The sequence below is a fragment of the Scardinius erythrophthalmus genome (assembly GCF_964197995.2).
Source record: "Scardinius erythrophthalmus genome assembly, chromosome: 11".
NCBI lineage: Eukaryota > Metazoa > Chordata > Actinopteri > Cypriniformes > Leuciscidae > Scardinius > Scardinius erythrophthalmus.
Window position 1 is genome coordinate 10292948 of NC_138231.1, and position 13791 is coordinate 10306738.

General features: G+C 38.9%; 1 protein-coding gene across 1 annotated transcript in view; it reads left to right on the top strand.

The window, feature by feature from the left end:
- The first annotated feature begins 4327 nt into the window (after nucleotides 1-4327).
- itpkb (inositol-trisphosphate 3-kinase B) overlaps nucleotides 4328-13791 on the top strand; it is a 30413-nt gene continuing 20949 nt past the window's right edge. Inside the window, exons 1-2 of the mRNA XM_081378070.1 lie at nucleotides 4328-4553; nucleotides 6628-7858. Coding sequence (XP_081234196.1) covers nucleotides 6815-7858 — 1044 coding nt within the window. The 5' untranslated portion in view covers nucleotides 4328-4553; nucleotides 6628-6814. The remainder of the gene's footprint in view (nucleotides 4554-6627; nucleotides 7859-13791) is intronic.

The following is a 13791-nucleotide window of genomic DNA, read 5'->3' on the forward strand; positions in this document are numbered from 1 at the left end:
GCAGTGGTTGGAAACTTTATCTGCGATTTTATTGGTTCTTTTCTTCTTCAGTCATCGAAGGTTGACCCTTTATATTGCTGACAAAGGACACACATTTTATATTAAACTTTCATTACGAAGAACGTCTTGAAAATATAACCGCAATACCATGCGATACTAAAGTAGCGCGTGATGTGCTTCAATAGCAATATTTTAGGAATATAATTAATTAGTCTGTGTTATTATTTATCCATGAGCAGTTGCATCACATTAAACCGCTTCCTACTGCAATTTTAACAAATCATAATATTGAAATTACGCATAATTCAATTTCAAAACAACATCATACACATGCTTGATCATTTACCGCCCTCTAGTGGTTCAAAAGCCACAGCCATAGCAGCGTGATGACGTGGCTGTGAGGGATAGACTTGCATCCGCTGTAAAAAAAATAAAATAAAATAAAACCTGTATAAAGCTCCTTGGTTACTTATAATTTTCCAAAGCTCTGTCTGGACTTTTTTTATCTACTGAAGCTTCTTACAAAAGGTATTTTTGCAGTGTTTCGTCAACAGAACAATCCATAATTAAATAGCCTACATCCCACTGAAGAGATGTCTCTATCCGTCACGGCATCGCTTTCATTCCCGTTAAAAATCAAATATGGTTGTTGTATTTGTAACATACACTCACCTAAAGGATTATTAGGAACACCATACCAATACTGTATTTGACCCCCTTTCGCCTTCAGAACTGCCTTAATTCTACTTGGCATTGATTCAACAAGGTGCTGAAAGCATTCTTTGGAAATGTTGGCCCATATTGATAGGATAGCATCTTGCAGTTGATGGAGATTTGTGGGATGCACATCCAGGGCACGAAGCTCCCGTTCCACCACATCCCAAAGATGCTCTATTGGGTTGAGATCTGGTGACTGTGGGGGCCATTTTAGTACAGTGAACTCATTGTCATGTTCAAGAAACCAATTTGAAATGATTCGAGCTTTGTGACATGGTGCATTATCCTGCTGGAAGTAGCCATCAGAGGATGGGTACATGGTGGTCATAAAGGGATGGACATGGTCAGAAACAATGCTCAGGTAGGCCGTGGCATTGAAACGATGCCCAAAACATTCCCCACACCATTACACCACCACCACCAGCCTGCACAGTGGTAACAAGGCATGATGGATCCATGTTCTCATTCTGTAAACACCAAATTCTGACTCTACCATCTGAATGTCTCAACAGAAATCGAGACTCATCAGACCAAGCAACATTTTTCCAGTCTTCAACTGTCCAATTTTGGTGAGCTTGTGCAAATTGTAGCCTCTTTTTCCTATTTGTAGTGGAGATGAGTGGTACCCGGTGGGGTCTTCTGCTGTTGTAGCCCATCCGCCTCAAGGTTGTGCGTGTTGTGGCTTCACAAATGCTTTGCTGCATACCTCGGTTGTAACGAGTGGTTATTTCAGTCAAAGTTGCTCTTCTATCAGCTTGAATCATTCGGCCCATTCTCCTCTGACCTCTAGCATCAACAAGGCATTTTCGCCCACAGGACTGCCGCATACTGGATGTTTTTCCCTTTTCACACCATTCTTTGTAAACCCTAGAAATGGTTGTGCGTGAAAATCCGAGTAACTGAGCAGATTTTGAAATACTCAGACCGGCCCGTCTGGCACCAACAACCATGCCACGCTCAAAATGGCTTCTGACATTCAGTTTGGAGTTCAGGAGATTGTCTTGACCAGGACCACTCCCCTAAATGCATTGAAGCAACTGCCATGTGATTGGTTGATTAGATAATTGCATTAATGAGAAATTGAACAGGTGTTCCTAATAATCTTTTAGGTGAGTGTATTATTTTTTGTTAATAAAAATAAATAAAAAATAAAATATGGAGCTGATGTGAATAAGGTCTATTGGCCCAAAAAATGCGATTGCCCCCAAAACTATTCACAGAAACTAAATAGCATGCTTTTGCATAGAACAAAAATATAATTTTTGTAATAATTAAATATAAACTATAATTAAACACATATAATAACACACACACACACACACACATATACATATTTATATATATTAAACACATATATATTTATACTGCCTGACCGAGGACTATAACCCATCCTGCAATGCAGGGTATTTGTGAGTAACCTACATTTTAAAATGGTGTCTCTCAATTAAGTATATAACTAATTATATTATATTATATTATATTATATTATATTATATTATATTATACTATATTATATTATATTATGTTTTCATTGAAAATATTGGTGCATTTCCTGTGTTGTACCACTAGGTGGAATACGTGTCATATATATATATATATATACATATATATATTTTTTTTTTTCTTGTATTATATATTGTGATTCTGTGATTTGAGAGTAGTGACCTCATTATTACTGTAGATGTTAATCATGAACTTTTACTTGTTTGTTTCCTTATTCAATTGAACGAAGACAATTTGATCTATAAACAATAAACTCATCTGATTTTTATCCCTAGTTTAGTCTACTGTTCCATGTTGCTTATATTGTGGCTGTTTGGCCTGCGTGTTGAAGAGGTCTTGCTTTATTGGATAAAGCTGGACTCTATGGCTATACTTAATCAAACATAAATGTAATCAAACATGCTGTACATGATGTTGACATACAGTAAGCTGTAACTTGACACATTTAGTAAGAATACAAGAAATTATGAAAAACATATAAACAGAGAAATAGAATAAGCGTTTGCATTGGCGCATCACATTCATAATAAGTATGTGAAGCTTTATTTCTTAACATCTGCTTCTGCAAGGTTGAATCATCAACCAATGCAATACTCAAAGATTCTCAAGCAATTTTAACAAACCTGTTTTAATGCAAGAACATCATTCTCAAAAACTTCTCAACTTTGTCTTAAAGGTTATTTAGTTTAATGTGGCTGATTTCTTCCTAACTCATTTGAAATGCACATGAGCTCTACGATTGCACGGACATGACTTTATAGTCGCTGCAGTTGATAGGGAAATGTTGGTGGAAATGAAGGTTGGCTGGAGGGCCCACATATCCTGAAACTTCGAAAGATCTCAGAGACAGCTCTATACTTTGAAGAAAGGAATGTTATTGCTGAACATGGTCATGCACCCCATCTCCAACATAGAGGATGGAAAATTAATTTTCATACCGCCTATCAGCAAACCCGTCTCATTCAAATCAGAGTGGCCACTGAAGCATTATATTTTCCATCCATTTTACTTGTGCATATGACACACTTTCCTTTGTTTGATGGGGCTGGTCATCAGTGCATAAGAGAGAAAGAAAGAAAATCATAACAATGTTGTCATACTGCACATTGGGAGCTGTAACATGAATTGTTGTGGTGGGTGAACTATATAAAAGCAGGTCAGCCCGGTTGATGAACTTCACATCTTCCTTTTTGACCTTTGACAGAGTCTAGGTCTGCATGTTTTTATGCTTTTCATAACCATACGTCCGACAAGAAATTTCCACTGAGCTACTAAGACCCTTGTTCTACTTGTTGGTAAGTCATTCAAACTACAACTGGTTGTCAAAAGAATGAATGAGTAACACTTAATAACAATATTCTTTAATAGTATCACTACAATATAATGCTTAACAGCAAGGATGCAAATATGTCTAAATGTAATAAAATGTATAAAAATAAAATGTAATAAATTAAGAAAGAAATACTGCAAAAACCATAACGGTCAACTGAAATTCTGAATAGTTGGTTGTTGTGGGATTTTTAGCTTTAGCAGAAAGTTATAAATGTCATTTATTCATTTAAAAATGTAATTGAGCAAGTGTATATACATACACACTTAATCATGTATGACTGAATGTAGTAGCCTAATAATATAGTGTATATATATATATATATATATATATATATATATATATATATATATATATATATATATATATGTATCTGCTGCTATATGTATATGTATATATGTATGTATATATATATATATATGCTACTATATTATGTTTATTTAACTACTTTATATAGGCTACTATATGATGTTTATTTAACCCCTGAAGCTTAAGCCTCAAGTCAAGTGACATTCAGTCAAGTGGTTTCAGACTATTGACTGGCATATTTGTAAAATACGTGTAAGCAAAGCAAGAGACCATCCAAACACACAAACATCAATATGTTCAGCAGCCTAATAAATAAAGCAATAAATCAACTAGAGCTCTTCTCCTCTGAGCTGAAGTCTTAGACATCAAGTGTTGTTCTTCTTCCCCTTGCGCTGAATGTGCGAAAGAGCTCGCGGAGGCTCTGCCTGTTCCGTTGAATTCAGACTCACTGTCATTTTAACTTCCTTCCTGCCTTTTGTGCATTAAACAAACACACGGCTCTGACGCGAGGTGTCGAACAGCTCGTGCGATACACAGTAAGACATTATAGCCAACATTGATTTAAATTGGCGAAAGAACTCCTGGAATGTAGCAGAAGTGGAGCAGCTCAAGTTATTATTACGTGTCTCGAATTCGCGAATACGCGCTTCTCGGACAATTTAAACAACAGCGTCTGCAACAAGGAGACTTGTAGGTAAGCATCCGACTTTGGTGTGGCATTCTGTAAAAGTTCACTTTTTGTTTTAGAAACGTCTACAGCCAGACTCAACTATCTGACTTCACGAAGTGTAGCAGCAGAGTTATGTTTAGTTCAGTTTATGGCACTGTAATAATGTAGGTTTAAGCATTTTCAATTCGGAGTTCGTTAAGGAGTTGCTGAGAAAGCTCCAGTAGTGATGACTTGACAATAGAACGTTTATGTTATCGGCACCGCTGTTCTGAAATATTCTGTATTATATAAATATAGGTCCGAACTGTCCAGAATACACTCAATCAATGTAGGGCGTGAATGCATAGTAATGTTTTCCACCTTTGCAATACATGATGTGATTAAGTTTTATTTGTAGCCTATCCCAGAGAGAGTTCACTACCCATTAATGTTCCTATTTTTCATGCGCGTTTTATAAATTAGTTAATAATCCCAATGGAATAAAAATGTTATTGGAATAAGAATGTGGCAAATGCTTCTTACTGAGTTCATAAGACCCACCACGTGTTTTCCAGCTCATTCAAATTCAGTGAATGCCAAAGAGTAGGCAGTTCAGTGAAGGGCTTTTGTTGAGCCTCACGAGAGTCATTTTCTTTGAGTCATTTTAGTTCATATTAGCAGTATGCAGCTTTATGATCCCCTTTGATAATTTTAGACAACACACTTGCTTTGAAACACACTATGGTAGTGTTTCACCAGTGACGTGGGATGCCTCAAGATGCATTTGAAATGTCACAGCATAATGGACCGTTAAAATCACTTAAAAGGGTGGTGGTTGGGTTCAGAGAGAGGAGGTGCATTCCAAACTTGACCTCCCCCCTTGAGTTAAAATGCAGAGCACAATCTGTCCATCCTACCTAACTTCTTAGACAAATCTTGACTATGCGAAAGACATCGCTATTCAATCGAACAACCGAATTCCTAGGTGGATGTTTTAATTCGCATATAGTTGTTGGAAGGTGAGGATCTTGACGTAGTGTTTAGGAAAATTCTATATTTGCAACCAAACCGTTTCTATACAAATATACTTTGCTTCATTCTTTGGTGTGTTGATCCTAAACTCATTTGCCTCAACTGCAAAAATAATTAGTCCCACTTGGAAAACTTGCAGGAAATTGTTCTGGTTCATTATGAAATAATTTGCCTCAGCCAATGAGGTAATTCAATTTCAGTGCACAAGTTAAACAAATCTTTTTCCCATGTCATAGCTTTTGCTATAAATGGAAGCAGCTAATTGATACCTCACAGACTGTTTTTTCTCAAGATCCTCAGATGTTTAACATCAGCGGGGTTGAAGCCTCACAAGGTACTAGACACGGGTACTTTTTTGGTATTTCAGAATTATTGTGCAGTGCACTATTATCTTTTCATTTATAGACTGGCAAGACAAACTAAATATGATATGAGGGTTATGGTATGTTGAATATTATTTTTTACATGAAGTTGTATTGTATTACAGCCTCAGTCATTCTTTTTTCCAGTGAAGACATAAAAGGTTATGTTGACCGTCTCTTTTAGTAGTAAGTGTTTCCAGTATTTGATCTGCGCTGTTTATATTTCTACAAATGGAAAGAAGTATTTTGGCCAACACACTTAGAACTGTGGGTTCATATTCATAATACGACTCCCTAACTGAATAAGCAGTGCGATTTAGTAAAGATTACTCAGACAAATAAATAAAAGAGTATTAGACAGAAAGACAAGCAAAACTTGCTTAAAAAGTTTTCAGTATGCCAAGGTCTCACCACAGAGGCCAACGGAAACATCTTGATAGCAATCAAAACCAACACAATTCTAAAAATCTAACAAAGCATTCACATGAGACATTTTTTATCTGTAGTTCAGCAGAAGTGTTTCATGCAAATGAATATGAAGAGAGTGACCACAATAATCAGCCCAAGGCACTTTTGCATTTCTGAAATGCTCGCATATTTATGTAATTCATTCAGGCAGTCTTGCTTGTTAAATCAGCCATTACATTCAGTATTTTTGTACAATGGTACACAAACCATTAACACTTGATATTTTCTATTTAAAAATATTTTGTGCTTCTTTTCAGCCCTCTGCTAAGGATGAACCAGAAGTGGACATAATATATGAATGAGGAAAGGAGTCAGGGATTGTATTTTATTCTACGTGTCAGCTTTCCTTCGGTCCCTCCTAACAATGGTTGGCTCCAAAGGCCAGTGGACCTTGGATGAATAGACCTAAATGGGAGCAAAAACGGACAGAGTCAGCCTGCCACTATGGCAGCTTATGCTCTGAACAGCCTGATAATGATGAACCCCAACAACCTGACCAATAAGAGCAGCCCTCGAACAGGAAGGCCTGTGCTCCCAGTGCCCAGTCGTTCTACATTTAGCCCGGTACTGGGGGGCAGCTATAGCCCAGGAAGCCTGAGCCCTGGGTCTGCAGGCAACGCCTTTGTCTTCCCTACAGGTACCGGTTCCAGTTGTCAAAGGGCACTTTCACCATGCCGACGACCAGAATCACTGGGCGTGCATGTGGGAAGTCGTGTGCGCAGACTCAGTGGGTCCGGCCTAGAGGAAGAACAGGAGAACGAAGAGCGACGTGCCGCTCAGCAACTTGAGCGTGGCAAGGAACTGCAGAATGTGGAGGTGAACAAGAAGGTGGATCTGTTTGAGGCCCAAATATCTGCTCAGACTCACAGCAGAGAGGCTCAACGAAGCCCACGAATTTCTAGGAAAACTCCCCCGAACTTTGTCCCTGTCCAACTCGCAGAGGAAACACTTGCAACACAGAACAAGGATCACTCAACAGGGATCCCCAAAGAACTGCAAAATGGAAAGAGCTTCCCCTGCATGGAGGAGGGGCTGCAGGTCAGCAGTGAGGAGAAGGACAGGGCTGACCCAAATACAGAAGAGGGCGGCCCACTTGAGAGCACATCAGCAGGAATTAAGAGCGAAGCTGACAGCCTTACCGACAATCACTCCAGGACTTCACCAGAGGCCAACGAGTGCTCAGCATCTTGGACCAAGACATGTTTGACAAAGCCGGGAGCTGAGCCAGCAGTAACTCAGGCAGAGTCTGACTGGGTCAGTCCAGAGCTGGGATCCATCCCTGCTGTCATTATTACGGACCACGGCATGGAGGTCAGCGGGGAGGGCACGGAGCCTCAGGTTAGTCCTCAAACTAACAGAGCCGTGAGAAAGCTTTCCTCTTCTTCTGCCTCCTCAACGGGATTCTCCTCGTCCTGGGAGGAATCAGAGGACGACATCTCCAGTGACACAGAGCGGTCCCCAGCTTTCCTGCAGACACAACAGAAAGCAGTAAGTCAACCTATGATGTCCTTTTTTATTTAATTTGCTGGCTTTAGTAGACAGGATAGTGGATAATTGACAGGAAAGTACACTGTCAAAAAATGTGTTTATAAATTAAACCTTTAAGGGTTCAACAAACCCAGTACCCTTAAAAAGAAAACTTTGTATCTTTCTACCCCTAAAAGGTCCATATTAGTACATTAGAGTAGTAAGTATGTACCCTTAAAGTATTATTATTATCCTTTAAGGGGTAAATAAGGTAAACAGTTCTCCCTTTAAGGGTACTTCCCTGGTGACAGGCTGTCATATACCCCTAAAGGTACAGTTTTTGCAATTTTTTTTCTTGGAGTGTACAGGAAGTCAGAAAAGAAGTCAGAGAGGACCGGGACCTGAACCTGGTTCTGCATGATCACAACAGCCTTTTATATGTATTGAGCAACACACTAATAACACAGTAATAATACAAGCAACACACTTTTAATAGAAGCACTCTGATCCTGTAAGACAGTGGTTTGATGGGTAGCAAATATAGCTTACATTTATGCATTTAGCAGACACTGTAATCCAATGTGACTTACACTGCAGTCAAGGTATACATTTTATCAGTTCAAGCATTCCCTGGGAATCGGACCCATGACTTTGGTGTTGCCAGTGCCATGCATTTCTGTTTGAGCTATAGCTTTAGAATTTCAACTTGTATACAAGAATGCTTATGAAATGTGCTTATGCTTCATAAGCTCATGTGTATGAAATTATTGCTATAGTCAGATTCAAACACACTTGCTTTTAAAATGTCTGCAATTTATATGATTGGCAGAAATGATTTCAGGGGCATAGATTTTACCTTGAGGAGATACACATACTGGTCAGTCCAACAATTCATCTTGTGTATTCTCAACTTCCTCCAGTGCATTTACACTGTCCTTGCGCTTTCCTGCTCAGTGCTCGTCTGTATTCACCCAGAGTAACTGTTGACATTCTCACATACAATGGTACTTCTGTGTCCTGCTGTCAGATGGACTTTTTTCTCTGACTTTAGTTGGCCGCCCTTTAAACGAAATACAAAACAGAGTGAGGAACAAATAGTGGTGTACATGTAAAGTTAGTGACAACAACTATTCCATGGTATCTTAATCTCAGTTTTATTCATGATTTGTCAAAACATTCATTATAAGTAATGGAAACATGGAGACCTGATAATCAGCTGCTTTAGCAGCTATAAAAAAAACCTCAATACAATCATGTCCTGTAGAAGTGACATGTGTGACGCATTCTCTATGGGGTTGCGCTTGTCTCTGCGACATGTTTGCCCTCATGAGAATGTGTGGGCCCGCCTATTTAGGCATGTTGCGTTTGCAGTCGCACCAAGAGACCCTGCAGCTAGCATGCTGTTACAGAGGAGCTCATTGTTTAGACATGGATGTCACACAGTCCTCCAGCCTCACACTAAGTTGTAGAATAATGTGGCTCTGCTCGCCACACAGGATCTATGCCGTAGATCCCTTTTATGTGATGTCTATTTCTTGTAAACACACAGTGGAGGAGAGCAAACATCCTATTGTAGCGTCCTGAGGAATGATAGCACTCATAAAAGATTGTTTAACTATTCACAGTGATCACAAGGGGCGAGATTACTTGATAACCTTGAACTTCTGCGATGGAATCTTTGCTGTTCCCGGACATGTGCATTTACAATGGAATGGCTTTGGTTTCAGAGGGCAGACGTACTAGAAGAGCCGCATGTGGTTGGGATTCAGGGAACAGTCAATAAAAATGAGCTTTTTATTGCTCACTTTACTGGTCAGATTTACTGGTGCACTCTAGACTAGCACAAGTTCATGACAAGGATTTGTGCTTTATATTTAGCCTACATTATGGATGGGTCATAGTTGTTGACTAATTGACTAGTCGATTAGCATTCTGTCAGAACGCTAATTAAAGCTTTGTTGCTAAAAAGTGTTCTAGTCTAATCAATTAGTGATGTTGACTTATTTTTAGATATTTTTTGTATTATTTGTATGGGACACACACTATAGAGATAGACAGGAAACAATTGGAGAGGAGAGAAAGGATCAGGACCAGGAAAGGACCACAAGTCAGGACTCAGAACTCGGGTTGCCTGAGGTACAGCTGCATGTCAGATTGCTGCCCACAAGATTATGGCACAGACAACGTTGCATTTTCAAGATGGTCTGTCACGTTAAAAAAACAGTAAAAAAAACAAAAACAAATCTTGAGATCCTTGCACTCGATTCCATTATTATTTGCTCTGTCTACCCGCTTTAGAGCGCAAGGACGTGTCGTATGTGAACAACCCCGTGTCTGATTTGGGACGGGTGAACTTGAAACCAGGATAATAACAGATTTGTCAATGGTGCCTTGACACAGAGGGATCCGGGATCACCTCAGTCCACGGTCATGTCCCTGTCCTGTTCTTCTCCGCTCTCTACCTGTACTTTCCTATCCCTTCTGTGAAATAAAGTCAGTAAACAAAATAAATATGTAGTTTCTTAGCACATCCCTAGCTTATAGTCTATGTTTCAGTTAGCATGTATTGACGCTTTTAGATGACTTCAGTTCATGTTTTTGTGTATATATTACAGAAATTGTCTTGGCTCAGACTAGTGTGTTCTTAGGGTCTCATTTCTTTTCTTTAGGCAGCCTTGTAGGAAAGCCCTTTGGCTCACACTGTGTTCTTAGACTGTTGAAATATTCTGTGGTTGTTTAAGGTTTTATTTTTTGGTTGTTTCCAGGCTCTGAGGGATCACAAGTGTTATCACAAGGAAATTTTCCAAAGGGTTATCACTCTAAAAATGGCAAGACAGATGCTTTCAATGATCTCATTCTTTTTTCCAAAACAGGTTTATCTCACATTTCATGGTTCTGCTTAGCCTCTCACCACTCACAGTAACACGGTATGGGGTGAAATTCATGAGCAATAAACATATCTGTATTCATTTTACTCTACAAACACTTGCAGCGTGGTTTGTTTTGTGGGCTGCACTGGGCCTTCGGAAAAAATGAAGAGTGATAAAAACCACAAACTTGTTATCAGTGCTTTTAGTCAAACAAGCGACCCAGAAAAGTTTCCAGTGGGCTTGCCTTTTAAGTGCTAATAGCTGTGTGTTGTGGTTTATTGCTGCTAATTACGTCCCATGTGCTCAGCAGAGGGGATCCCTCAAGCACGGTTCCTTTGGTTCCTTTGACAGCTGTTGCACATTTCACTCTAGCGAGACTGCAAACTCATACATTTTTTGGATCAGTGAATGTTTTCGAATAGTACAGAAAGTGAAACTACACCACAGATGAGTTTCTCAAGATTACATTTTCTGTGCACTTCCTACTTGCAAACAGGTTAAAGGTGTGTCACCAGGATGTGCTTTGAGCAATGCACCTGGACTGGTTGTTTAAGTGTGTAAAAAAAAAATGCACCATTTGCTATGCTTTGCCCCACTATTAAGAATAATAATTGTTTTTGAAAAATGTTCTACCTGCTGCTTTAACTAAGTGGTTGCAATGCACTGTTGTTGTTTATGCGGCAAGTTCTATTTATTAAGAAAGATGAAATGCATAAGATAACACTGTTCCAGTGCAAGTCAGAGATGCGGTTCACTTTTCTGCATGCTCAGTATCTCCCCTGATATGGTGTCTCCTTTTCCTGTGTCAATCAGATGAGGGAAGAACCCTTGTGCATGTGTGTGTTTGTCTGTCTGTCTCTGCACAGAGGCTTGTGGTTACTTGCTCTAGCAAACCCAACAGCAAGTGTAGCTTGCTGTGAGCAAAGCTGTGAGCATTTACATTGCAAGACTTTGCCACTTTTTGTTTACTTACCAAAGCGTGGAGCTGCATTATATTGCATGATTCAGGTTAGTTTACTTCAGTGCAGTGGTTCTCATTTGGTGTGACTTATAGGGTCAGATGAGGGTAACATTGTGAAAAAACTATAATCATGTATAGTTAGGATAGCAAAATAAATAGGATTAATCAACTTCCTATTTATTTTGCTAGGAAGGAAGTACACACAATATAATATATAAAATTATACAAATAAAATAATAATTTCAATGTCTGAACAACTATGGTATGTCCACTCCAGTGTAAAATCTGGGTCTTAAACTAAAACCTTTTGAAAACCATTGTTTTTTAGAGTATTACTTTATCTATTTGCACTACACATTTCTGGAATGTAAAGCTTAAATACCGTGCTCTAATTGTTCTGCTTATGTAAGCCTTGATGATGACTGTATTAGGTCAATATTGGAATGATGTTACGTTACACTAAAATGATTGGCAGTTTAATAAGCTCTGGCATATTAATAGCTGTTTTAACCCTCATGTAAACCCAAAAGGCTTTTAAAGTTTATGTGAAAATTTGAACAAGATGATGAAGCATGTCTAGGCCTGTGGATTGCTGTAGGTTGTTGGCAACAGAGAGTGGGTGGACAGCTTTCTAGAAATAGTGTGTGTAGCACACATGTTCGTGTCATACATGCTGTGCTAACTGAATGAACACACTCACATGAGTGCCGCTTTGTTGGGAAATGTTGTTGTTGTTCTCATATTAGTTTACATTAAATCATTGAATTATTCCTAATAAGTCACCATTTGAGAATTGATTGGATAGCGATAAGTGAGCATTATGAACTGAAAGGGAGTCTGGTTTTAGAGCTGCAACGGATGATTATTTTAATTCAACCAATTAATCTGACAATTATTTCTTTGTTTAGCACTTTCTATGTGAACACTAGGGCTGTTTTCGACTAAGGATTTTCATAGTCGAATCTGATTCGTTAGATTTTGCCGTAGTCGACTGATAGTCGAACCTTTTTTTTTTCTTTTTTTTTTTTTAGATAGCAGCTAGATTTTTTCCATTTCAAACAAAAGAGCTAAAAAAACACATATATATCACACATATATCATAACATTTCATAAACATGAGGAGCAATATGAGAGAGAAATTTGGTGATGGTTGTTTAGGTACATTAAACCACGTAAAGCTTTTTCACGCCCATGAGAACCGCGTGGAGTCAACTCACAGCCGCTCCGCTGCCCTGCTGAAAATGTGAAGCAGAAACGCTTAATATCAGATAACGTCCATAATAATTGGACTCTGGGTTCGATTTTTTGACCATTTTCAGTGGTTATGAGGAGCAATATGAGAGGGAAATTTGGTAATCGTTGTTTAGGTACATTAAACAACGTAAAGCTTTTTAACGCACATGAGAACCGTGTGGAGTCAGCTTTTTAACGCACATGAGAACCGTGTGGAGTCAGCTTTTTAACGCACATGAGAACCGTGTGGAGTCAGCTTTTTAACGCACATGAGAACAGTGTGGAGTCAACTCACAGCCGCTCCGCAGCCCTGCTGAAAATGTGAAGCAGAAACGCTTAATATCAGATAACGTCCATAATAATTGGACTCTGGGTTCGATTTTTTTTTATCATTTTAAGTGGTTATGTGGAGCAACATGAGAGGGGAATTTGGTTATCATTGTTTAGGTACATTAAACCATGTAAAGCTTTTTAACGCACATGAGAACCGTGTGGAGTCAACTCACAGCCGCTCCGCAGCCCTGCTGAAAATGTGAAGCAGATTTTTGAATACATTTTTATTTATTTACATTAGTAAGCTACAGGACATCGTCTTTCAAAACATGACCTGAAAAAATAAAATAAAAATGGTACCCAGCCCTTCTGAAAATGCGAATGCATCTCTGTCCCCAGCACATTTCAAACCAAACTGACGCCCATGTATTCGACTATGAGGTTCATAGTCGAATCAGACCTCTCCGAATCGAATCGTCGAATCCTCGACTATTAGAAGTCAGCCCTAGTGAACACACACACACACACACACACACACACACGCACACACACACACACACACACACACACAATAATGACCGCATTGGAAATGAATGGGAAGCTTAGTATATTTTTTT